At 35.7% G+C, this 27,858-nt stretch overlaps 1 protein-coding gene across 1 annotated transcript in view; it reads left to right on the forward strand.

Annotated features, from left to right (window-relative positions):
• Positions 1-497: 497 nt before the first annotated feature.
• The window catches only part of LOC134647244 (uncharacterized), a 94,951-nt gene continuing 67,590 nt past the window's right edge, over positions 498-27,858 (forward strand). Inside the window, exon 1 of the mRNA XM_063501514.1 lies at positions 498-762. Within this exon, the coding sequence (XP_063357584.1) occupies positions 643-762 (120 nt within the window). The 5' untranslated portion in view covers positions 498-642. The remainder of the gene's footprint in view (positions 763-27,858) is intronic.

Consider the following 27,858-nt stretch of genomic DNA (forward strand, 5'->3'; position numbering starts at 1 on the left):
ATATTAAAAGTATACAGGAAAAAAAAAGCCCGACTTCAATCATTTTCATTTTGTGCTTGAGTAAGTGCCTTACATCCTGGCGGGTGCTGCCTCTGCGTGCGTCCCATGACACGGGCAAGGGCACAGCATCTGCTCAGTGTACCCCTTACATTTCATTAAAGTGTCGAAAGAACCTCTACGACTTGGCTTCGCCTCCGCGCACGCTTTTCAAATGTCCGGGACATCATTGATTCGTGATGGAAAACTTACCTTATTAATAATAACCATTTCTTGTTACAGGTATCTATCACATTAACAAACAAAATCAAACAGCTGTTGCTAGAGTAAAAATAATACATGTGCCTATAGAAATTATTATTTAGCTTAGCAAATAAATTTGATAGACGTATAGGAAAGTGATTCTTAGAATTATTATTTATGTAGGAAATTAAAGTAAAAGGAAATTATGTGATTTCATAGCACCAAAATACAGAAGCAAAAACAGTTTCCTGTTTTTAAGATCACACTTCAGAGTGTCTTAGCCATCTAATAAATAACAAGCTTGCTCACCTAAAAGTGATTCTTAGTGAACGGTGTAAAGCAGTGTAAATAAAATTCAATGAAACCGTGATTTGCCTGTGAAAGAAGATACCCACCGGCAAAATGTTGCCCGTACCTCAAGACCGAATGTCGGGGCGCCGGAGCAGCTCCATCGTGAGCCGCACGCTGCTCGGCCGCCGCGCGTCCGTGTACGCTACCGGCAACCATCAAGACCCCGCCAAGGTATGAAATATTTTCTTCTTAGTCATGTACAGTCACGGTCCGTGATTGTTACGCCACTTAGGGTTCTAGCTAAATTAGACATTCCATAGCGTAAGTATGGAACAACCAATTTAGCTACGATCCTAAATGGCGTAACAATCCCGTGTGGTGACTGTAATGCTAGTACCTAGTCGTCGTCATGAGATTCTCATCATCTCCCGCTTTTACCGAATCAGTTCATTTAGGGATGTGTACCATCGTTCACACTGTTAACTTACAATTCGTAACCCTTGGTGCATAGACATAAGATCCACCAATGATCAGTTTAAGTTTATTGCTCTTGATTGAGAAATATTCTTAGAATCTTGTATCATTCACTATTACCTAAATAAGACGTCTCTGCGTAGCATAACGTATGAAATATGGATGTACAGATTTACTACTTTTATTATACACGTTCGTGACCTTCGTTGCTGATCATCGTAAAATTTTGTTTATTTTTAGTATCAAATATCATGTTAAAAGCGTGCCGGTATCTACCCATTGTTCTTTTTGAGAATTAAAGGAATTAAGTATTCCTTTAATTTAAAAAATACCTAACAATTATATAGAACCTATTTGGAAATGCTACATTCGTATTAGGTATTTATGTATTATGAAGTTAGAATTTAAAATTTTAATTGATCGCTTGATATTAATCATGTATAGGTCTATTTTTTCACGTAGGTACCTTCCTGGGCATTTTAGCTCTAACTCATAGCCTTACAACTACATTATGACACTAAAATTATCCAACTCGTTATTAAAATGCACAGTAACCATTAACTAAATGTCAATTTCCGATGGACAATTGTACTTCAGAGCCATTACAGCGAACATTCTCCACATTATTCAATAACGCAAACAGACCCGACCTAACCGAAGGCGTTATATTATTTATTCGATCAATGGCAGTTTTCCCTACGACCACAAACCGGCAACAGCTGAGCGGAATTTGCATTATAAATGGCGGGTAGATAACGTTCGCCAAATTGGTCTATTAGTGAACACGAGTCAATTAGCTAGAGGCGTTTACCGATCTAGATTGCGATGCGTGGGTATTTAGTGAGACGAGTGATTTGGGTGTCGCTATTGTTCTAGGTCCTCCACATGCGGGGACTACTTAAGATATGAAACCCATGCGTATAAGTATACCTATATAAATGTTAGGGTACGATCCTCAAAAATAAAGTAGCCATACAGTAAAAGAATAATACAGAAAGAAGACAGAAATACAAAAATAGGTAAACAATAGGCGGTCTTATCGTTAAAAAGCGATCTGTTCCAGACAACCTTGCAGCCATACCTAATACCAATCTGACAGTTTTTTTAGAAATACATATGTTTTGTATGATACAGTTGCTTCTTTTCAGAATATTTTAGTAAGTTTATAAAAGTTCGGAAAATTCATTTACATTTTAAACATTTCCGGTACTACGTGTGGGTCGAAGGTTTGTTTATAAAAGTTACAAACTTCAATCAAAACCTTTCATAATCAGCGAAAAATGTTTACCTATAAATCAGTACAAGATAAAACTAAAAATATAACGGGAACATATATCGGTTAATGGAATAAATCTGTATGAAAAAAACCAGAGACAATATACCTACTATAAAATGTATAAGTAATCATCACTGACATCAAAGGAAAACAGCAAAATACCGTTTAAATACCTAGCAAAAATATATTATTGATTAAAAACTAACTAACATACCTTAACTAAAGTTTGATCATAATTATCTTCCTTGCTTCGTCTTCTAGATTTGAAATAAACACAATTTAGTTTCACGTAATGCATGTCCTATACTGAATTTGAGAGAATAGACTTAGAGGATATAACCAAACGCAGTAGCCATTAACAGGCATTCCCCTATGTCGAAAATAGGCGGCCAATGGTCATACACAATGTATGGTCTGACGTTTTTCTGACATGGCTATGTTTACGTTACGTATACATTTGACGTGCCCCTCCCCCGCAAAAATCGGCAGACTGTTTTGTACAGAAACTTACATACAAACTTACAGACTGACTTACATGCATAGGTACAAAAATCCTTGATAGAAGATAATATTATATAAACACAGAGTGTTTATTTGACTAGTACAGACAAACATATATTACGTGTACCTGTAATAGTACCTATGGATATTCGATGTGGTCCGTATGAAAGATCCTTACAAATGGGCGAATCTTTAAACAGTAAATTTCATTAAGATTTATTTGCCTGAGAAAAAACAGAATGAGGACGTGCGTCGCTTGCAAAGGGAAGAATTTTATTTGTTTTCAGAGTGTTGGCGTGTTGAGAGAGTAGGTACTTACGTATTGCTTTGCGGTTGTTTCTTCAATTCAATGGTAGTATTTTAAGCGCTGTGCTGTGCGATTTTTGGCGATCCAGGAGACGTGAGAGAAATCATTTCAGTTCAAAAATAATTTACTAAGTTAACTTTTTAGCCACGATATAAGTAGAATACCCGTTATGTGCATTACCTTGTATATTTTTTTCCGCAACGTCCTTAATGATGCGTGGTTTCGATACGCACTTGTTTTATATTAGGTAATTACAAATAGACATTAGTATTAACTATTGAATCGTAAAATCTTCCCGACATAATCGACATTCCGCCATAGCGGCACAACGACTATGTAATTTACTAGGTACTCAGTGTACTCACCGAGGTTACATTACGGCATGTAAAATTTTGTTTACCGACTATTATACAGCCCAGGCTTTTCACTCCACGCTTGCCTGTACTTTATTCAAACGGAAACATAAGCAATGTCTTATTTATGCGCCTAACAGTTAAATAAAAATCACGCTGTGCAATCATATTTTCCGAAGTGAAGTGCGCCGTAACCCGTAAACAAAATTAATTCTGCCTCATTCTTGAACTTTCGCGAAAGAAAACAGGTTCTTGCTTTTAGATGATCATTTCATTTGTCACACAAGTTAATAGGCTATTTACGCGCGAAAAGTAAGTTTTGAACGTTGGAACTTTTCGTAGGTACTGCGTTCTCCGCTTCCGTTAACAGCGTTGTGGCCTGTTTCTGTTAGCTGATTCGCTTCTGTATGGATATTAATTTCCCAGTGTTTATAGTGAAACTTTGTGAATGAGAAATGAGGTGTCGTTTATTTCAACTCAGTTTTAGTGGAGTCATGGAACCCTTTCAGATAACAGATTTTCTACGCGTATAAACTCTTTTCTGGTTTACATGAGTTTACCCTTATATTGCAGCTTAGAACCCGTTTATCATTTTGATCGTTTGAACTACCTGTAATGCAATGTCCTTGCTTGACTGAACTCATTTGCATTTGCGATAACACACTCAACTATACACGCTTATAAAAATGAGTTTCCTTACAATGAATCAACATTTTTTATTGCAATTAAAAATAAAGAAAACCCAAATTTGTCAAAGATTCAATCATAATTACTAAATATTGTAAATTTATGCAGCTTGTATTAAACATGGAAAGAAATAATAGCTAATTTCCAATTATAAAGGGCATTGGTTCTCCAGCAAAGCCCGGTCGCACCCGGCGTTCATAAGTAAGGGAAAATGGAACGCAGATTGGGTTTTTATAAGAGCCAACAGGAGCTAAGATTTAAATATTTTAGGTAAATATACCCGTCTCGCTAACGGAAGCGGCTCCTAAAACTAGTGCGATAAGGACAAGGCGAAAAATCCTGCGTAAAAATATCAAAAATCGAGGTTTCGTACTCGACTGTTTCCTCCTCCAAAACTTAACCAATCGTAAACAAATATTATCTGTGTCGGACCGTTTTGCTTTTTTGACTAATTGATGTCAGTTTTGAATAGCACGCCTCTCATTGCGGCATAGTCAATTAGGCCATTTTGGCCATTTTTGAAGGGCTCTAGCGCCTTAAAAAACAAAAATATCAAAAAAAGCAAAACGGTCCGACACAGATATTGACAATATTAATCTGTGTTGAAAAAATCATTGCTCTAGCTTCAAAACCCACGGAGGAAACAGTCGAGTACGTTTGTATGGAGAAATGACCACTCCTGTTGGCTCTTAATACCTGGACAGTAGATACGTGGGCGTGACAGCGAGGAGGGTCCCACCGGATTGGGATAGCTCGAGTATAAATTAAAACGACATAATGTTTGACATCGTAACTTCTTGCTTAAGGGGACGGTATATGACGTTTTCGATTTAGACCTCACTTTGTGCAATCAATTTGTTCAATGAATGATTAATAACTGCATTAAATTATACGCAAATCTGTTCACGAAGAAGCCGTGTACCGGCTCTTCACGCCATATTTTTTTTTATTTCCTGTAATTCTCTACAAATCGACACTAAAAGTGTCCAAAAATCAAAATATGGAGTTCCGTTTGAGCAAGACGCATTACAGTTTTGTCTTTGACAGTAATTGAGTTGTTGTGGGATTTTGAAGGCTAGATAACTAAACTACCAGATTATTATCTACTTATATTTTTACTCACAAATACAACACAGAAATTCAATCCCAAATGTAAACTTTCGTATAATTTCCATACATTGACGACATCACTCAAAACTCTTCTTCGAGTCAGATGGCCGTTGGCCTTGCATCGAAGCAGACGTGTACATCGTCATAGCTCGTTTTTGACATTAATAAAGACATTTCATCATATACGCATACGAAAATGTATACCAGTAGATAAATTGTATTTCATAAAATAGGGTAAATAAATATAATCACGTCGAGCTCCAGTCAAATTTTAAATGTGAGTTGTTGTTATTTACGGGTCGTAACGGTCGAAAACAGCAGTAAATTATCCTAAAACAATACGATTACAATCGAATTTAAGTAACTTGTTCCTTCAAAACCCGCTTAAAATGAAAAAAGTTTAAAAACTCGTTTTACTGATTGGGATTGATTTTCATTATGCTGGTATCAATTTTGCGTCATTATAAAAATGTATATGACTTCTGTACGTCAATGACTTTTGATGTCAATTAATTGAGCCGACTGGCATTTTCAGAGACGATGGCAAGAGGCCCGATGGGGTGTCCTTAGTTCCTTGGAGCTTGGGACGGATGTTAGTGTGGGATGCTACCTGCGTAGACACACTGGCACCGTCCCACCTCCAACGGACTAATGTAAAAGCGGGCGGGGCGGCGGAAAGCGCCGAAATTTTAAAACGTAACAAATATAAGAGCCTCGGTAGAGAGTACCATTTTGTACCATTTGGAGTTGAAACTCTAGGTCCATGGGGTCCCAGCGCGCATAAGTTGTTCGCAGAAATCGCGAAGCGTCTGGTTGACGTAACTGGTGACCGAAGAGCTGGCGGCTACCTCGCACAACGTATCAGCATTGCGATACAGCGAGGAAATGTCGCCAGCATCCTTGGTACAATGCCTCAAGGGCCTATTTTAGATTTAAGCTAGTTTTTAATTTCTTTTAGTAATACACTGTATATATCTTGTTTGTAAATAAATAAAGCCAATTAATTGTAATCTTGTATTTATGTTAGAGAATATTATATGTTCATTTAAATATTACTCATCTATTAATACGAAGCGTAATTCGTTTAATACCTAAAGACTTGCAGTGTCTACACCTACGTTCGTTCCGTCTATGTATGCGATTACGTAACGTGCTGTTCTGATAATCTTCAAGAATCAAGATAATTAATAACGGCAAGACCAGCATTTAGTACCAGCGAGTTTTGCGGATTTGGAGACCGAGATGAAGCTTACAGGCCAATATCGCTGCGGCCTGGCCTGCTTATTGTTATGTGTATAAATCGAATGTTATATTAATTTACTATAAAAAACAATGTTTTATTTCAATGACATTCTGTGCGTAGAGGTATGTATGTTTCGGTGATTATAAGAATTATGTCCACACAATAATCGTGCAAAGCAGAGACTGCATTATTTCTTTACGGTATAAGCGGTAAGGAAAAACTCATTGGTATCCTGGCTCGTACCAATGAGTTTTTCGGAACTTATGTACGAAATATCATTTGATATTTACCACTAGCTTTTCGGTGAAGGAGGAAACATCGTGAGGAAACCTGCATACTCGTAGTGCATACATTTGCGAAGAAATTCAAAGCTGTGTGTGAAGTCCCCAATCCGCATTGGGCTAGCGTTGAGATTATTGTCTATACAGGGTGGTCCAAACCGTGACGTCCAAAAATCGTGGGCTATCATAATGTACCCCATATGTATGTTAGCCGATTTTTCGTAGTTTTCAAGTTATGATTTTTTAAGCTTTTAACTTTTCCTATGTAGGTAATATTCTCCGACCGTCCATAGTCTGGGACCGGTCTGAAAACCAGCGCCGGGCACCTAGGCCCGGCACACGCTGAGACTGGAACCCTGTGCCTAATACAAAGATCTTCTCACTTTTGTTTTGTATATGATAACAACTGTTTTATTTTATTATGTAAGTAATTCTAACTCTATTTTATGTTCATGTATGTGGCAATAAACAATTCTTATTCTTATTCTTATTCCTATGAAATTCCGGGGTTCCCATACAGAGTGGCTGAAAAATAACTGCATTCCGTTGCCAGGGAGGTGTTGGGATTATACTGAGCAACTTTTACAACCTCCCTGGCAACGGAAATGCAGTTATTTTTTAGCCACTCTGTATGGGAACCCCGGAATTTCATATGAAAAGTTAAAAGTAAAAAAAAATCATAACTCGATAACTACGAAAAATCGGCTAACATACATGGGGTATATTCTGATAGCCCACGACGTGAGGAATCTAAAAAAAAATTTTTGGACGTCAAGGTTTGGACCACCCTGTATATAGGCTGAATTATTATTATTATTTATAGGCGGTACGGTACCGTTATTATTTATCAATACCGCTTCGTTTTGAAGGTACTATACCTGTTGAAATATAAAGTACGGTACCGGTATAAAATTGCAGCAGGTACAACAATTTTTTATAGGTGTACAGTCAGCTGCAGAGAAAAGGTACCACCCCTGCATACAATCTTCTATGCAGGGGTGACCTGCAGCTGACTGTACCTAAACCATCACTGACCGAGCGTAGGCGAAGGTCTCCGTTTCAGCTTGGGCAAAAATACTTTCGTTTGTTCGAATGTTCTCCTTTGCATATCACATTTCTCAAATATCTCGAGAAAATTTGTAAGCAGGTTCGGTAGTTGGATATAATTACTCGGTTTCTTTTTTTTTTATAAGTTCTAATAGGCAGAGATTGGCATAAAGGACTTAAGCGACAGTAGGGTCTGTGGTACTTAGACCATTGTGATTATTCGTAGTGTCCGACCGAAGATTCGGTTTCGGTTTCGGTTTCGGCCATAAAATCATGTTTCGGCCGTAGTTTCGGTTTCGGCCAAAAAACGGCCGAATCTTTCGGCCTGGCTGAAACATACGAAATAGTACTTCGTATTATGAAACTAAACTATGTGACAAAGACCAAAAGTTGGCGAGCAAGTAGGACAACAATATTTATATATACAGAAATTTGTGTTTCGGTCGGACACTAATTATTAGGTACTTACTGATTACGCTGCGCCGCGTGGAACGTGAGGTGCGTTGGGGTAAGTACATACAAATCATTCAAGAAAAAAATCCCTTTTAAGATCACTCGTGTGTCTGCCCCTAATAGACTAATTCAATTGAAATTTGGTACACATTTTTCACATATGACAAAGAGTCGGTGATCCAAAGATGGACTAGTAACGTAAATAAATAAACTTTTAACTTTGCGGCCATTTTTTTGTATCGTGTGATATATCAGATATTAAATTGTAAGATATTTACTAATAATAAGCATTGGTCACGTAAATTATTTTTAGTCTTTTTTTGCAAGTATGAATGATATAGAACATTATTTCAATTATTTTTAAAATTAAGCCTATCCAAAGGCGACTTGGAAGATGTGTCATGGGGATCTATATTCGTTGGGTGAAAAACAAGTTTTTTTGTCTAATTATCGTTTAAAACACAATCGATCGGCAATAACGCGGGCACATAAAACAAAAAACTTCTTTTTTCACTCATAAAACTCCTTAAACCTAATAAGAGCTAAACAAAAACAAGTGCGAGTCGGACTCGCATTCTAAGGGTTCCGTATATGAAGTCCGTCTCACGCTTGACTGCACATTTCTTATAGATTTTCCTGACATATATAGGTAAAGAACTACTTTGTGTATTTTTTTCAAAATTTTAGATCCAGTTGTTTCGGAGAAAGTGGGCGGAGAATGATCATTTTTTGCCTATTTTCATGAATAACTGCTGAACTATTAATCCTAAAATTATAAAAAAATATATGTTTGAGATTCTTACAATGAGCTCTTTTATTTGATATGTAACACTATATAGTTTAAAAAACATATTTTTTAATTTTTTCATTTACCCCCCCCAAAAATGGCTACCGTATTTCAAATTCTCTAAAATACATTTTATTTACGTTACACGTCCATCTTTGGGTCACAAATTTACATTTGTGTGCCAAATTTACATATGTGTGCCAAATTTCAACTGAATTGGTCCAGTAGTTTCGGAGAAAATAGACTGTGACAGACGGACGGACAGACAGACAGACGCACGAAGAATTATATGTATATGCACTTATCCCAACGCACCTCTCGTTCTACGCTGCGCGGGGTTCATTGCCGCTCCTACCGCCGTAAGTGTAAGTACAACTACATCATCAAGGCTACGATCGAAGATAATCAGTTCAGCACTGAAATAATAGCGGTGGAATGCCAGTATAATATTTAATTATTTATTTTAATTTTATAAATTTAATAGCAAAATAAATAGCGAATATAGGATACTCGTACAAGTAAATCTGTAAAGATCTTAGGGGTACATCAGCCGACATATATTATTAAATTTTATTTTGTCGGCCTTAATTAAATTTCCACCCTGCCGAAACTTTATTTATTTAAATTTTTAATTGAATTGATTTTTCGCCTTATGAATAACCGTATAGAGTAGTAAATAACATTTTACATCTGACTTAATGACATCTGGGTTTATTCGGTTTAACTTTACAAAACGCGTATCTCGACAAAGCCATAATATGCAGAAAATAGTTAACAATCAAATGAATTAAATTAGAATTTAAATACGTCACGTGTGACATGAACAGACAAGGAGAGCAAGATTTAATGTATTGTTTCTCTTTCTTCTTTCAATGGAACGTTTTTACAGTTTCTGTTCCTCAAAAGAGGTCAGTGGTTAACACTAAACTCAAAACGCAATCTTAAAAAAACTTGATGGGTCAATGACCTGTCCCAGTAAAGTGAGGTAGTGTGCGTGAAGTGCGCTTGTGTGTGAAATGGGGTAAATTGACAGAATCTGAAAATTTACCCACCTCTACCGTCACCTTAATGTTAGAGTGTAATGATGGGACCCAAGTAAGAAGTGAAACACAGGAGTGCCGAGTAAATACTGTCATTTATTCATTAAAACTAGTGTATATATAAACTAGGGAATTTAGGTGGGGAGGCTTGCACATGGAAGATGTCCAGTAGCTTGACCTAAATTCCATTCCTTATATAGAGGAGAGTCATCTTACATGACTCTCCGTATATGGACTACATTCAAACCTCATATGGAGGAGCCTATATATATACACGATACAATATATATATATATATATATATATATGCCTCTCCTTATATGTACTACAATAATAATATATCATGTTTCTTATATTGTGTTGCAACCAATATTACTATATTTTTTATTTTATTTTCTGTATAACAGTTGACGATCTTTTTGTGAATTTCTGCTATTTTTATGAAAAATGACATGTACATTTTCAATGAGAAATAAATATTATCTATCTATCTATCTATCTATACCTACATTCCAAGAGTAATGTTGCTGGTCATCTGCTAATCCGGGCCTTTATCAATGTTTGCGTCAAATCCGGTAGTTCTGGTTTTTGCAGACTTATTTATGATGTTGGCCCAATTATTAATCCAAGTTTGTGATCTCGAGCGGCGAACGCAACTTTGTCATAAATTAAAAAAACCGCGAAAATTTCGGTTTTCTTTTAGATTTGGGCGATTATAACACTAAAAGACTAGTTTTTGAAAGTATCTTTTCAGGGCGTTTTAAGACTAAATTTGCAATAATACGTCACTAGATTTATCTCTGTAGATTGAAAAGTTTCCGAGATAAAACCTGGCCTGGCATGGCCGAGGCATCAAACTGTGCTCTTCCGTGTAGGATAAAGCCGATTGGGCTGTTTACATCCGTCTCAATGGCTGAATGAGACGGATGTATACAGCTTACTCTGCTTGACTCTGTCGAAACGAATCCTTGGCCAGGAAACTACCGATAGCTCTCACAATCGCGCTTTTTACAAAGTTATTTAACAATGAACTAACTGAATCATTCTTGCTACTCGAACGAAGGAACAGATCGAACATCGTAATAAGCACTTAAATTAATGAAGTCAAGAAATCCCCTGCGACAGTTGTGGACGTAATAGGCAATATAAACACTGCAATTTCTTTGTCTACCCCGAACATTTTTATAAAATAATTTCGGGTAGTTTAGTGGTATTTTATTAATATCTCCGTTGACATTTGCTGGGTTGTCAGACTTTCCGTGACCACAGCTGGTGCAACTCAGCTGAAACGTCGGAATTTAAGGTAAAAACCAATGAAAATATATCGCGTTAGACCCGTTTGTGAAATTAAATATAAACTTATAAATACATGGAACCCATCAACAACTAGAGTAGCGACGAGTATTACTTTTTGCTGATTACTCTGTTTATTAGGTATCTAATTGCGTTTTGTTTTATTTCTTTAATCTTAAAGCTAAAATTTTGAGGGTTATTGCACCTTATACGTGTTATGAAATCTAGAACTTTTGAGATTAAATTAATAACTAGAAAAGAATGAAGCTGTAGTAAATAGATAAAAAAAACAGCCATTTAACATCTTTAACAATATTCCACTAGATTTTATGGTATAGAATTTATTTCCGAATTTAAACTGTTGTGAGACATAGGGTAAAGGCACCAGTAGTCAGCCTTATAACGACTTTTTTAAGTTTGAACGTTCGGCATTTCTACAGGATTAGTCGAATAATTAAACAAATGACATGGTTAGATCAATTGTTTATCATAGTTTTAAAACAAAATGTTAAAAAAAATAACAATCCTCTTTATAATATCTCTAATTAAGTTTAAACAAAAAGTGGCACTTTTCTCCAGTAGTCAGCCTCCAAAATCCAGTAAGCAGCCTCTGTGTACCCAGTACTCAGCCTATATAAACTATTTATAATAATTAGATCAAAATCACTAATATTTATATCAAAATCAACGATATTATAATATTTATTTTTTCTTTATAATTTTTGTTATCGTTATTGTAGTTAGTTGTAGTTTTTAATTTTAGTTTATAATTTTTTGCATATATCAAAATCAACGATGTTATACAAATATCTATTTTTTATTACTATTTTAGTTATTGTTATTGTAGTTAGTTGTAGTTTTTAATTTTAGTTTATAATTTTTTTGCATATACATATGTATTACTTACCTACTTGTTTACTTATTTAATAAATAAAAAATGTTATAGGTACATACAATTCTTATGACACTAAATTTGTTGGCCATAGGTACTTAATTATTCTTGCAAACTAAGAATTGCAATATTTATTTTCTAATAATTAATCCGTCAAAAATTAATGAGGTAAATCAGGTAATATAATTATGTTCCTAGTAGGTATTCGGTAAAAAATAATTAATCGAGTCTATGCAGATCTAATTATCATTAATAAACAGTCATATACCGACCAGGAAAAAGCAAAATGATAGTAATGTATAGTTAACGTCAATAATATGTATGCACTTTTGAACCTTATTTCAATGAGATAGGGTTTAAAAATGTGGACATATTTTTGGCGGCGACGTACCAAGCAAGGTCAATGGCTGAGTACTGGATCCGCGAAACCCAGTGCTCAGCCGCATTAAAACGTTATTTCAAATGCGGCTGACTACTGGGTTTTACTTTAAATTGACTAGGGCATGCCTAACTAAATTTGAAAATGTAAATTTAACGGTCCTAACGGTCGCATTGGCTCGAAAATAATAAAATAAACGAATAACCCAAAGGTCAGCCGTGGGGGGCTGGGCACTGGATTCTTTGGAAAAAAGTGTTATCCAGTGGCCATCCCCCTCAAGTTATAAGTGAAAAATTGATATTCTCATTCAAATATAATGCAATTTAATAGATAAACTAATAAATAAACCAATCATTAACAAAAACATTAACTTTTAACATTAAAACATAGTTTTTCTTGCCTGTTAAGAGAACACCACGTGCAGTAAAAAATATGGCGGACATGACACTATTGCACTCGTCGACAAACAGCACCTGTATGAACGAGTATATTTCTTCACCCCGTTCCCTCACCGCACCTGTCGTGTGACGTATTAACCAATAAGGAATCAAAGCTCCTATTTGAGTACTCGCGATTTGTTTAAACGAATATACCAGATATTTATGACCAATAAACGGCTCAAAAGGCTGACCACTGGTACCTGGCTGGCCACTGGTGCCGTTACCCTACTAACATTACGCGGCGTGCCGCAGTACGCGATACACGGCCGTCGTGAACGCTGCTCGCACTGTTAGTGCTTGAGAAAGGAGAAAGGAGACTAGGCTCTCCGAAACATGTCGCGCAAGTGACTTAAAACAAGTGAGAATTTATTTCTTCAAAGAGTATTATAATGGAAGTATGTTTTGTTTTCTTACATCGATATGTCATTTCAGCATCGAAGTATTAATACCACCAGGTGGTTCTGAACTTTAAAGTTGACTGAATACATACAAAAATGAAGCATAAAGTAAACTCTTGTTCTCACCGCTAGTTACGGCGCCAGAATACTTACGGACTTGGCCACTAAACTTACCTGCAGTAAATTTGCATAGTCAAATACTTGTTGAAGGAAAGTTTATTGGCGAGGAAAGCATACCGGTACCAAAGCTTAAGAAGTAGACCACGGTGAAAAATATAGCATAGGTACGAATTTATTTGTCCAAATAAATTGTACCTATGACCCACCTATGTGGTTTTTTTAGCATAGCATTTAAGTAATAACACAAAATGCTAAAATGCAACACAATTTACACAATCATACAAAAACATCCATTACTGAAGGATAATCCGTAATTTGAACAAGAGAATATTATGCAGTACAAACATATAAAACCCCTTTTTTTTAATCTGAGTCTTGGTGGGATGCTTCAAATCAAATAAAAAGCTCTTCCATTAATTTAATGCAACATATATTTAAGTAGAAAAGTACATATTTCATATGTTGTTATTTGGTTGTTATTCATATGTATAAACTTAAAAGTAGGATTTTCACTAACTTTCAGGTCACGTCATGAAATGTTGGAATACGTAATCAGTGTGATCCTACTGTAAGGTACTGTACAAGGTGATGTCTGTATAATAAGTAATAATGTATTGTATTAGATGAAACAACGGGCTAATTAACTACGTAATATTAAGGCAGTCTCAAAGCTTTTTTTTTTTCACTTAAATAGGTAAAAAACTGGAGATAGGTGAAACATGAAATGAATTTAATAAATAATAAAATAATTATGGTCGTGATGACACTTTAAGAAATGCGGTACCTATATTGGTTTACAAAAATTGGGGCCAGATTATCTTATTACAATTTACACAAATGTGAACAACTATAATTTGTATCAGTGTCTCGAGGTTAGTATTAAAGACAAAACAGTCCGGATCTGTGAGCCTGGTCAATTCAGTCTTTCATTGCTCCCTAATAAATATATACTTATTCTCCTTACTTTTAACAGTTTTAACATCACCTATTCGGAAAAGGATTTCTTGTTCCCCGCTAGGGGCGTTTGGTTTTAATACTTGATTCCCTCACCACGCTTGGGGTTCTATTTTTGAATTCTACGCTTGGTACAGGATTTAATGTAAGCCCTCGCCGTAAATATGTCACTTTGCTGCCTTTTGACACAATCTACTACTTTTACCTGGTTCTGATTAAAATAATTAAATCAAAATTTACAATCATTCTGCTTATGGAATTTCTAATATTAACCAACAATTATCCTAAACTTTATTATGTGTCAACAGACGCACTTCCTGGATAATGGAGCGAAGCTTAGATGGCTTCATTATAGATACATACACTTCCGAAAGTCCTCAAGCCACATGACACTCTGTCTCATACTTTATGCATAATTAGACACTCTGGATTGACTCACGTTCGTTAATAAGGGATGAAGTTGTATTTATTTATGTTATTTTGCGGAGATTAGTCCCGATGCACATGTACATACACTAGTAATTGATATTTGTATACTAAGTAATATAGGATCCTTGTCATTAATCTTACAGTACATAAGTTAAACGTACTAGTGCTCGACATGCTAATGCCCAATAGATGACACCCTGCTGTCACCTCTATTGACAATGACTTAAGTTCCAAGATGACGTGTACTGGAACCGCGTCGAGCACCAGTACGTTTACCTTAATGGGTAATTAGTTTAATCATGACTAAAAGTGCATTTATCTTAAAGTCTTCTAAACCGAAAACATTGTATGATTTATTTATCAACGCCAACAAACACGTTCATTACAAGTATTTTGTACTCCCAATGACATTCTAATAGAAAATTAGAAGCCATACATTTTATGTATAATAGCTCGCGAAGATACTGCTGAGCTGTATGCAACAGAATTACTTGTTCCATACGTAGGTAGTTTAATTAAACAGTTAGTAATTACTAACTGTTAGCATAAAACAGAGTAATTTGTCAGGATCCGCGTAACATCGTGGATATTTGGTGTCGCTAACTATGTAAGCATACGTTGTTTAGTACGCGACCTTAATACAGGGTGATTTAATTCTGATGTTGCAACGTAAGCCCTCTGGACAGGGACACCCGTCTATGGGCGGAGGTAATCGCTTACCATCAGGCGATTCATCAGCTCGATTACCTCCTAAGTATGTCATTTAAAAAAAACATAGCGTTTCGAATTTTTGTATAATTTTCAGAACATTTATAATTCCACAGAAATAGTAAAAGTGGATATTAGGACAATTTGTTTAATCCATAAAAAACATTTTTAAACATAAAAAAACAGATGTTTACTCTTGTTGTTGTATAAGTATGTTTACACAAATATTACTAGTTTAGTATAGGATGTGATACTTATATAGTGACGACAATATTACATTGCGTAGGTGTACATACTACATAGATAAGTCCCGCGCTGGTCCCGCGTGCCTTAATGACTTATTTTCTTGGCAAGGTGTTTACGCCTATGCTCAGGAAATGTTTAATCTGATCACTAAATCATCAACTTATGTCTAATTGGTATCATGTTACAAAGGTAAGGTACTTATACACCTAATTATGAAAATAATCAAATTGACAGTATAATAGAAATTAATAAATTTGTAAATGTTGTAGTGTTTGTACTAGATATATAATATGTAATAGGTATGCCTCTTGCCATATTTAAAATTTCTAGTCTCAACTCCTTATAGTCTCGCCATGTCCGCCTAACGCTCTGTCTCCAGGTCATCACATGATTTTAGGACCAAAAATTGGCCATGTTACGTAGTATGTTAAAATTTCAATCAGAAACCAGCAAGTGAGTTCATTTCAACTTGCAAGATATCATTACAAAGAACCAACACCGCTGGTACAGGGGAATGTAAATAAAAGCTTGTAATAAGTATGCAGACTGTTGGATGCTTAAGCCCTGAAACCTCACACCTCGCACGTTTTTAAACGACAGCCAAATAGGAATGAGGATCTCATTTAGACTGTTTTATTTGTGTTGCTCCTCGAGAACAATTTTATTTGCTATTATACCTGTAAATATAATAAAGATTTACTTACCTATTGATTAAAACAAAATACAGAAAATAATAAATACATATAGGTTATGATATTTTTTTTTAAAACATTTAAATTATAATCCCATTACTCGTGTTACTAGTGCCAGTAGTAGTACCTCATAGCAAGCACTCGTGCCATGTAGTACTAGGTAATATGCAAGTATAGCAATGCAATGATTTTTGTGCGACTTAAAATACAGGGTGTAATCTAAAACGTGATACAAGATAATCAAACCTGATTCTTTTCATGATTTTGAACAACTTTTACTATGGGGTCAACTTTGTAAATTAACAATAAAAAAAATCTTTGCCATACATTTTTGTCTACCTCTCCTTGACCATTTCTATGGAACAGCTCATTTTTTTTTTAATATTACAAAATTGACCCCATAGTAAAAGTTGTTCAAAATCATGAAAAGATTCAGGTTTGATTATCTTGTATCACGTTTTAGATTACAGCCTGTAGTATTTTATGCAACCGTTGTTTAAGAGAAGTAAAAAAAGGCGAGTGGCGTGAGTAATAATTTGAGGCGAAGCCGAAAATTGTTAATAAAGACGCCACGAGTAGTTTTTGACTCAGTTAAACAACGTTGCATACAATACTTTTTCTACGACTAAGCACTTACTTTGAAATAAAATTGTAAATTTAAAAAATATTTTTAATTCAAGAAGTAGCAAAAATAGAGGTTACGGGCGAGAAAAGAATGAATGAATGAATGAAATTAAAAAAAAAACATGTCTATGGTTCACTTATTTGTCAGAGATGACATTTAAAATAAGGTTGGCAACACTGTATTTCATTTAATATTTTTAAAGTGGTCATTCATTACACGAAGTATCGTAAAATCGCCAAAAAGATACTGAGTGTATGCACAAATTCTTTTTTGGGGAATAGACTAAAGAGTTATCTTGACAACTATAAGGTAGGGTTTTAAAGGTGTGTGCACGACCCTTTAAATGACAAATAAAAGTACGGAAGTAGAAAAACTACATTTTATTTCTTATATGTTGGCGTTGGATTGATAGTAGTTTCGTGACGATGTCCTTTTATATACTTAGCTTCTTAATACAGGGTGACACCCAAGACGTAATACAAAATAAGTAATTCTGACTTAATTGAAGATCGAGAACACGATGCACTAACTCAGTTATTAAAGTTAATCAAAATTATTTTTAGTAATTTTCTAACAAAATAATTAATTAAAATCTCGAAGTGTGGACACACCGTCGTGTGGCACCTATTTGTCATGTTAACTAATTCTGACATTTAAAACATAAAACTACACTTATATGATGTACACTCGAAAGCAATGAAAATGGGTAACTTTTTATGGTGATTCTCATAGAAGCAGAACGTTTTTGTTGCTCTTGAGTGCAGTAACATTCTTTTGTACATTATGTCTAAAAATGTAATAATTAGCGATAAGTAGATAATTGTTTTAAAGATTTTATTGCTAAATCAGACAAATCCAAAGTTTAGACGTGACCAAATGTTCGAAGTGACCACCAACTTGCGCTTCACATTATTCTGCACGACGTCGAAGATTCCTCCTGACTGATTCTACCAAGTACAACCTGGTTGGCATTCAGAACTTCCTATCCAACGCTCGGGAAAAGTTTGATCAAGGTAATTTCGTACCCGCAAAGAAAAATGTGCTGGAGCACACCATCTTGTCGAAAATACAGATTCGGTGGCTTCTGGGTGTCGGATAAAATACCTAAGCACCTGTGTTCGAAACGCCTCCGAGTATCTTGGGTGTCAACTTCTACGTTGGGCATGAACTAGGACTGTAAATTGCCCATGGTGTCTCAGATTTTATACGAGTATGTAGGAGTTGATCAATTGCCGTGTTGGAATTGGGCACTCTGCACCGTTCGTGAAAAACTGCTTGCCTCCGCACCGTACTCCGCGATGTAAAGTACATTTCTGCCATGACAACTCGCTGGATATTTGTAAATGGATATGGAAGAGGCATTATTCATTTAATAACACGAGTTCGCTACAATGACAGGCTAACCAAAAATTGTTATGACAAGCGATTTCAATAATGTGTCAAACTGCATTTTATTCATAAATTATCGGTCGAGATAATCAAAAAAGGTGAGTGTTTACTACGAAAGTGGTTACAAACTTTTTTTCCATTTTAAGTAGGTAGGGTAACCATACTGAGCCTAAAAATTAGAGATAAATTAAACCAATGATGTTAATGTTAATGATTACTTCAACAACAAGAGACCTAGCAGGGGCTTATAACACCAGGAAAATGAGTTCGAAAAACATATTTTGTATTACGTCTTAAGTGTCATCCTGTATACAAATGTTTGCTTTGCTTAAATTTTAAGTATCATGCATGGATAATACGATAGCGATAATTAATGGCGATAGCCCGTCGAAAGAGAGTTGCCAACAGTTGGACTAGCTGAGCTGGTGTGAGGCCAAATATGTTTCTTATTTACCTATACCTATTTAAAACGGCATGCCGCGAGTTTATGAAGACAATCTGCACCTCTGAGGGACAACAAACAAATACATAATAGCGAAGTGGAGGTATTTTGAAATAATAACTACTGCTATTTTCTTTTCCCGTATATGCTGGCACATTAAAAGCATGGATTTAATAATAAATACGACAAGATATAAAATGTTTGTTTATTGCAGTAATCACAGGAAAAACACGGTTATGTCCTTTATGCCAAATTTTATGGTCACTCAGGGACCTAAACCCTTTTCATGATAATAATCTATCTATACTATGAGGGGACATAGCTCATAATATGAGCTATGTCCCCTCCCCCCAAGAGAGTCAAGATAATTATTATTATCTTGTCTCTTTTAAAATTTGTAAAAACCAATAAATTCTCATTTGCTGCCAGATCTCCTGGACTAAATTTTACATTACTTTTGTGGACTTAATGTTTTCTAATAAAGAACGTGTAAGAGTAGGTTTCGGGATTCGGGAATTTTCAGCATCTTACTTAATATTTTAGTACTTCTTTATTAGGGCATAAAATTCAAAGCATTTACCTAAAATAGAAAAAAAAAATCCTTTATACTTATTAAACAAATATTCTAGGGTTGTAACAGTTAAGCAGAATTTCAAAAGACGCTGTTACTTACACTTGGCTAATTGTAAGTGTAGTTGGTTAACGATTTTCGCTCAAAATGGAGCTGTTACGAGCATGTTGAGCGACTAGGTATCAGGACTGAGGGCCTACCGCAAACCACGTTCGACGTGTTGCATCTCTGTCGTACTTGTAAATTCGTACGTAAGTGTGACAGGGGGATGCAACACGTCGAACGTGGTTCGCGGTAGGCCCTCTGAGCCAGTTCCGACGCTTATCGATACGCCGCAGACAGTACATTGTGCTGCTAGTGACGTTTATACTACACTCTAGTTATCAACGACTCGGTGGTTCAATTTCCCCATATTTAGCTCTTGTATACTTAGTTTAACATATTAATTGAAAGCGGGAAAACGAGTGTGTATGTTGTACCTATTCATATTCTATGACGAAGTAAATTTTAAGATAAGTTCTTGATTTCGATGAAATACCTTACCAAGAGGAAATTAAAAAGGATTTACAGTTATACTACGTCAAAATATTTGTTACTAGCTTTTGCCCGCGAGTTCGTCCGCGTGGTGTTAGTAATTTGGTTAGCTTATTTTTGATCCAATCTGCTTTTTATCGATTCTCTGTACAAACTTTCACCCCCCTTTTCATCCCCCTTAAAGGATGACTTCTGGGATAAAAACTACCCTATATCCTTCCCCGGGACTCAAACTATCTCTATAGGTACCAAATTTCAACTAAATCGGTTCCGCGGTTTAAGCGTGAAGAGGTAACAGACAGACACTTTCGCATTTATAATATTAGTATAGATTAAGAAGTTAAGAGCAATGATTGATGCTGATTAATGGAATTATTGTAAAACGCTCGTTTATACTAATTCATTTCTCAGTTAAGAACAAAAACCCCAATAGATACGAATTTCATAAAGAAACCTTGATTCCCGAACGCTTTTCTTACATATATAAATAGCTAAGCGGGAAATTGACATGTTCCTGGCCCTAGCTTTTAACTATTTCACGCCGACACGGGTTTTTGACGTTCTGATTCGTGTGGTGATAATGTAAAATGTGGGTAAAGTGCTGCTTCTAAAAGGTTTCGCGTTTACATAGTGCATCAAGACACGTTAGTTTGTGCAATAACTCCTTAGTAGGTATATTTTATTTCCTCAAAATGTAACCACTTCTGATTGATAAATGTGATTAGGTTTTTTAATAACTAGCATCGCAAAAAAGCATCGCCTGATGGTAAGCGATCACCATTGTCTATCATATCATATGGACGTCTGCAACCACAGGGGCGTTAGGTACATGCGCGTTGACGACCCTTTAAAAACCCGTACACTCCTTATTTGAAGAACTCATCTCTAAATAGTCTCTCAAAATAACCTCACGCGTGCTTATTTATATTAGGTATGTATGCATATCTAAAACTCTTTTATTATATGATTCCTTCGAGTCATAGGTACTCGGGCAATGACATTTCGTGCGACAGAAATTAATCGTGTTTGCAGGAAATAAACATATTGTTCCTATGGTGTCGATGTATTAATGTGCTTAGTAAATAACGCTGCCCATAAAAAAGGTAGGTATGCATTAACACAAAAAAGACCGAGTGACGCAATCGGTACAATAATCAAACATTATTCTCCGCCACACAAAAGAACACAATTCTATATTCTGTACGATTCATTAATGATGTGTTCGGTTCTCCGCCCATAATATCTATTGATATTTACTTTTATGTTTTGTTTTACTGTGGATACACGCTGTTTTATCGGCGTCATGTTACAGTACACGTTTGTACCTTATCCTCTTGTATTAAAACGTAAATTGTATACATATATTTGACGTCGGTATCACTAAGCCTTTTTACGTACAGCGAAATATATTTTCATACCCTTTCACGAACTTTCAATTGACTCAAAAAAAATTGCACGCGAATGGAAAATGTAATGTAATATTGGATGATACAAGTTTGTTATTTGCATTCAGGATTGAAAAAATTCTGTTTTACAATTCATTCACCGAGTAAACAAGTTTTGTGACTTTTGCGAAACTTTTTGAGATAAAATCGAATGGATTGCATTAAATTTATATATAATTCGAACAGGATAATTCCAAATAGCCCCTACTATAAATAAATTTACTAAAGTGTAACGTATCTAAAAAATGAACGTTGGTATTATAGTTTTAACGAAGGAAAGACGTAGAAGACCAATAAGACCATCCTTCATTGTCGGCCCTGCGTAAGATAGTGTAGCTATTTACCTAAGTAGAACAAGAAAACCCTTTCACCCTTACGAACCTCTTTGACTAGAACCCTTTGCCTTTTACTCATATTGAACAACCAATTAAAAATGTGGGTCGTTATAAAAACCCCTCGTTCGTTAATAACTACAAGAGACAATGTAAGGAAACCTACATATAAGTATACCAAGAGGTACAGGGATAGAGGGTTGCCACGTTTAAAAACTTTGCTTATTGCGTATAGATGCGTAGTATAGATTATAGATATCAGGCCGCGTAGCCAACATGCCAATCACGTACGCTTCGTAGCGATCGAAACGCAACTGTCACTGTCGCACTAATATGGAAGAGTGATAGAGAGACACAAAGCGTTTCGTTGTCGAAGCGATAGCGATTGTCAGCTTGGCTAGGCCGGCAGTAGTTTTATCGACATTCGGCGCGATCTTGATATTAGAAGAGAAAATAAGAAGACTTTATGGTTGTTCTAAACTTTTTCCAAAGAAATTACTTAAGGCAAATTGAAGGCGGTTAAATTCTTTCAAACTAGAACGTCAGCTTCAGACCAGACACGGTCAGTGGAGTTAAATCGACGAAGTTGCTGAAACGAACTGTGCCATCCGCCATTCATAGCCGTTCGGAACACAACGGCAAGTTTGAATGAAAGCATTCAAAACTTGTGCGGCTACCGACCGCGCCGCCGCCGCCCGTCCCTACACTGTCCTTCTTATAACTTACGGATTTGGGGACAAACTTAGGCAATTTAACTTGAGTAGGTAACGTATGAGAAAAACAAATATCAATACATTTTGAGTGATTTACTCGTTATGTCGTTGGATTTATTTTTATGTTAAATAACATACCGTGGAATGGGGTTTACTTTGATAAAAACTTTACTTCATGTTCAAACTCCAATAGGTACCTAAAAATACTACCTACCTAATAATTAAGGATTGGAATTCTTCCAAGATTAGATAGCACTCTAGCTCTAAGCATCTATTCCAGTTTTATCGAGGACAGGACCAATGGATTATGAATCTAGATTCATAATCGACACATACATAGATTTACATGTATAGTACATGGATTTTCTCACTTGATTAAATAATATGATTTTTGTTTAGGTTTTATATATTTGTAATACAATACTTACCATGAAATTAAGGAACATGTCTTACAATTGTCAACGCAGAAATTTCGTTGATTTTTAAGGTATAAATCCAAAAGCTACAAAAATCACATTTAAGCCAACATGAAAGAATATCTAACAAAGAAGAGTCCATTCGTAGAAAATCCAGCTTTGGCCTTGCTGTATCTGGCACCCGGGGCCAGTGAAGTCCGCTAAAACCTTTTCAGTCTCTATTGAAGTGAATGTACTCGGCCCTACAAATCCCGCCGTATTAGGGAAATACGTTTTCTGTGCGTCAATAGGTACTAGCGCTGCTTCTCTGCCAAAAATGCTAAATTTTGTAGATATTTCGATATGGCAAACCGTAAACCACGAGGCAAAAACATTCAAATTCACGTTTACAAATATTTCTGTATATATGTATTTATGCCGCCTGTTGTTTCCTCTACCCTACCTAATTATCACTGATAATGTTTCTGTAAGTACATGTATTGTAAACTGTGTGAGGTATATTATAAAGAGAAGATATTGTGTTCTTTCCAATTAACTGACTAGCGTGAGCAGTATTAGGAAGGACTTTAAATTTTCATTCACTAGTAATAGAAATATAAATACGTTAAATAAATACAACATTATTGGGTATTCGTATTATAGTGGAAGAATTTCAGTATTTATTTTATGCAAATTAGCATGTTTAACGAGTCATCGTTAAATCGTTAAGACTACATTATGCCTTGAGTATAATTAGTAGAATTACTAATTATTTTTCGACCATTCACGGGAGAAATTACAGTTTACACAAGTACGTAGGTGTGGTAAAATAAAAACTAACGAGCAAAAATATGAAGGACAAAAGTAAAAAGTTTCCATTAAAACTACTTTTCACTTCACTTCAACTCCTTTTCTTTCACTACTTTTCTTTCAACTTGAGGTTTATGTCCGTGAAAACATCTGCAGCAAAACTTGGAAGCAAACGTCTAACCCGACTAATTTGATAGAGGTAATTAAACTGCAGTTGAGTCATGCAGGACAGGTTCGTCCGTGAAGGCGTGGCAGGCGTTGTGTATGACAACCAGAATTATTGTACGACGGAATCAAGTTACGGGGATAGAACTAAACAGCAATTTATAGCCAGACTCGTGGAATAATGTAGTTAGTAAAGAAATTTGTGACTATATAGTGTAGTATAACTCAGTATTCTTATAACATTTTTTCTGGCTGGCTAAATTATCCATGTTGCATCTTCATATGACAACGAGTGTCTACCTATACAACGTACAAACCACGAAGTCAATTACTGGCAATAGACTATAACATATTGTGCAGCAGCCAGCAGTAACGTATTGCCCTTTTAAGCCTTTACGTAAGAAACCTTTTGTCTTCAAGAATCCGATCAGATTTCTTTTTCTTAAATCAAATCCGATTCTTCAACGTCGCTCGTTCGGAGCAATTCTCTTGACTAATTTGAGCTTTCGTTCACTTCCTTTTTGGATCCGTACCTACTTATTTTTCATTCCACGATATTTTTAAAATAAATTAAGACTAGTATTATTAATAATTACATAATACCTACTCGCAGTCATGGAAGCCTACTAATGCATTAAGCATTACTACGTTTTCAAGTAAATTTTGCAACAAAATACTGATTACAGTTTGCACGTAATGGATTACAAGCGGATATATGTAAATGCAAATATGGTTTTAATGCGCTAAAGCTCATGGGTTAATAACAATGTTAATGCTATCCCACCCTGCATAACAAATATAAGAATTGAATTTACCTTGCTTACTTAATTTTTGTTAGCATTAGAAAGAACTCTTGACTATCTTCTCTTTAAATATTAACATTGCGAGCAAAAAAATGTAGGTAGGTACATTGTAAGTAAATATGCCTAAGATGCTTTAATTACCTATATAATTATCTAAAATGTACTAATCTTTTCTTAAGTAAAAATACTTTTTGATTATTAACACGATGGTCCAAACAAGGATAGTAATTGTTTCTGAAATGTTAATGTGGTTGCTCGTTTATAGTAGCAGACAACCTTACTTTTTAATAAACTCATAGACTTACATAACCGTGTTCCATATTTTGGGGGCGATTGTTAGTGACATCAAGTATTATCTCATTTATCCAACAAGCCGCAACTCAACGCAACTGCGAATCCGATTGCTAATGAATGGCACCCTATTACGTCTTGAAGCCGATTCTGATGTAACAATTTTATAATGTTATGAATTTATTTTGATACTACCTTGAGGCATCACATGCGTACCAATAAGTGCAAGCGAGATGCCTTGTAAGACGACTCCTAATTTCATTTTCTGAGGAATAATCAGCTTTAGCGGCGGCGCACGTTTACTCAAGGTCATATCAAAATAAGATTTAAACCTTATCAAATTGTTAAAATAGAATCTGCCTTCTGAAGGGACGCGTTGAACGTTGTCTAACAGCAGAAGGCCTACCGCGAACCAAGTTCGACGTGTTGCCTCCCTGTCACACTTACGTACGAAATTACAAGTGCGACAGAGATGCAACTAGGGCTTGCAAATATTCGAAACTTTCAGATATTCGAATATTCGACTTTTTCTGACGACGTATTCGAATATTATAAAAAATAAGAAAAGGAACGAGAAATCGGTTTATTATCATTTTATTCAAAAGCTTTTTTCACATATGGCTAAAACTAAGGATATTTGGCAGAAATCCACTTAATTGACTAGATTTTATCATCCTACTATTTATAAGATGCCCACATTTATAAAAACAAGTAAAACGCCAAAATTAGACGTATTTAATATTTCTAGATAAAACTTATTATAAATGCGTCGTTGCGTGAAATAAATAAATAATATAACTTTAACCATCCAAACACCTAGGTATGTAAGATATTTTTTCTAGTAGGTAATTATTTTCCGATTTAAATTAACTTGTAATCACTCAGAGGCCTGTAAAAAGGCCTTTAATTTCATTGTATTTTGAATCTAAATTGACTTTATTTGTTTTGACAAGTTATTATTCCTAATGGTCGGCTAATTATATAATATTGGAATATTTAAGGGAAAAGTTAGTTGAGTACTGGGTGGATTATTCGTCAGCTAAAGGTGCATGGTTAGATTACCAAGTTGGGCAGGTTTGGTATGATTAAATTTGAGAATTGCGATAAGTGGCAAGGTTTAGACTTCAAAAATTCGCTTAACGTACGCTTGTACTGAAAGAATGACCCTTTAACTTAAAACTTACGCACCGTAAAAATAACATACTTTTTGATTTCGTTTTCTTTTAAATTGAGTTAGGTTTCACTGTATTCACGAAGTCTATCGAGAGGAATACAGTAAAAATATTATTTCCTTCGTATTTGGGTACCTACTGTTCCTCATTCACTGTAAATACCCGTAAAACATACAGAAACTGTAACTACAGCGGATGACATAGATTTTTTTATAGTAATAAAAAAAATATTCGAATATTCGAAACCTGAGCGGCCGAATATTCGAATATCAAAACAGGTCGAATATTCGAATATTCGAATTGCAAGCCCTAGATGCAACACGTCGTACGTGGTTCACGGTAGCCCCTCAGTTATGAAGCTCTTTAACGGCCGATCGTTAGATGTTTTGCAGTAATTAAGATGGAAACCTTCGAGTGCTTCTAGTTACAGTTGGATGTGGACTGTTTCGTACTCGTCAGTCTTTGGAGGACCATGTAGTTTGAGCGGAAACTTGTAGCTATCAATTGTTGAAGAGTTTTTTGATAAATAAAGATAAATCCTTAAAAAAACTATGTCTAGTGGAGATTTTGTATGAAATAATTAATGTCATTAATCGGTCTAACGCGATTTTTCATTATTTTACCTTTCTTTCTTTCTTCTTCTTTCTTGACTCTCAAATATTTCAGTCGTAACGTGTTTATGGTTGTTCCCGCCTCCATTTCCATCATAATTGTACAATTCTGGCCCATAACTTCATGATTTCGAGCGATATGAGAACGTATGGCTCTGCATAACAAAATATTGAGGGCCCTTTAGTTTCGATAACTCTATTTGATACAATTGGGAAAAAGCCAGCCAGGAGGATATGTTGTGCCATGCTCAGTTAACTAAGGAACCCTAAAGAACGCCTGTGTGTCGCAGTCGGATCGTATAATCCGCCGTATTACATTACGGCTAGCCGTTTTCAAAAACAGGGGCGTTTTGAAATGCGGCGGTTCGACGATTAGCCTGAATGCGGCTGAATGAAAATCCGCCGGAATGTATTCGGCGCCATACGTTCTTCAACACGGCTAACCGTAATGTAATACAGCGAGTCATTAGCCGCCGCTTTGACAGTTTTAGTTCGCATTTTTAACACTCGTGGCGCTGCCTGACATAACAACAACAAACTATGAAAAACGCTGGGGTGTCCATCAAATCTGGAGTTCGTCGGACTGTTTCTTTTCAAAAAACATTTCCTTTGCAACTTAACTAGACGGAGCCCCGCTTCGCGGGGCTCCTATTTCTGAGCGGTTTGCCCTTCGGGCATCTGAAGCTACCTAACGAACCTAACCTACCTACCTATTGATTTAGTGAGACGTCCGTAAAAACATTACACTTTGGGGAAAAAAGCGTAGGTAGGTAAGTAGGTTAGGTTCGTTAGGTAGCTTATGATGCCCGAAGGGCAAACCGCTCAGAAATAAGAGCCCCGCAAAGCGGGGCTCCGTCTATTTAAGTTGTGAAGGAAATGATTTGGAAAAGAAACACATGTAGTGCGGTGGGACCATGGT

This window comes from Cydia amplana, chromosome 4 (assembly GCF_948474715.1).
Source record: "Cydia amplana chromosome 4, ilCydAmpl1.1, whole genome shotgun sequence".
Taxonomy (NCBI): Eukaryota; Metazoa; Arthropoda; class Insecta; order Lepidoptera; family Tortricidae; genus Cydia; species Cydia amplana.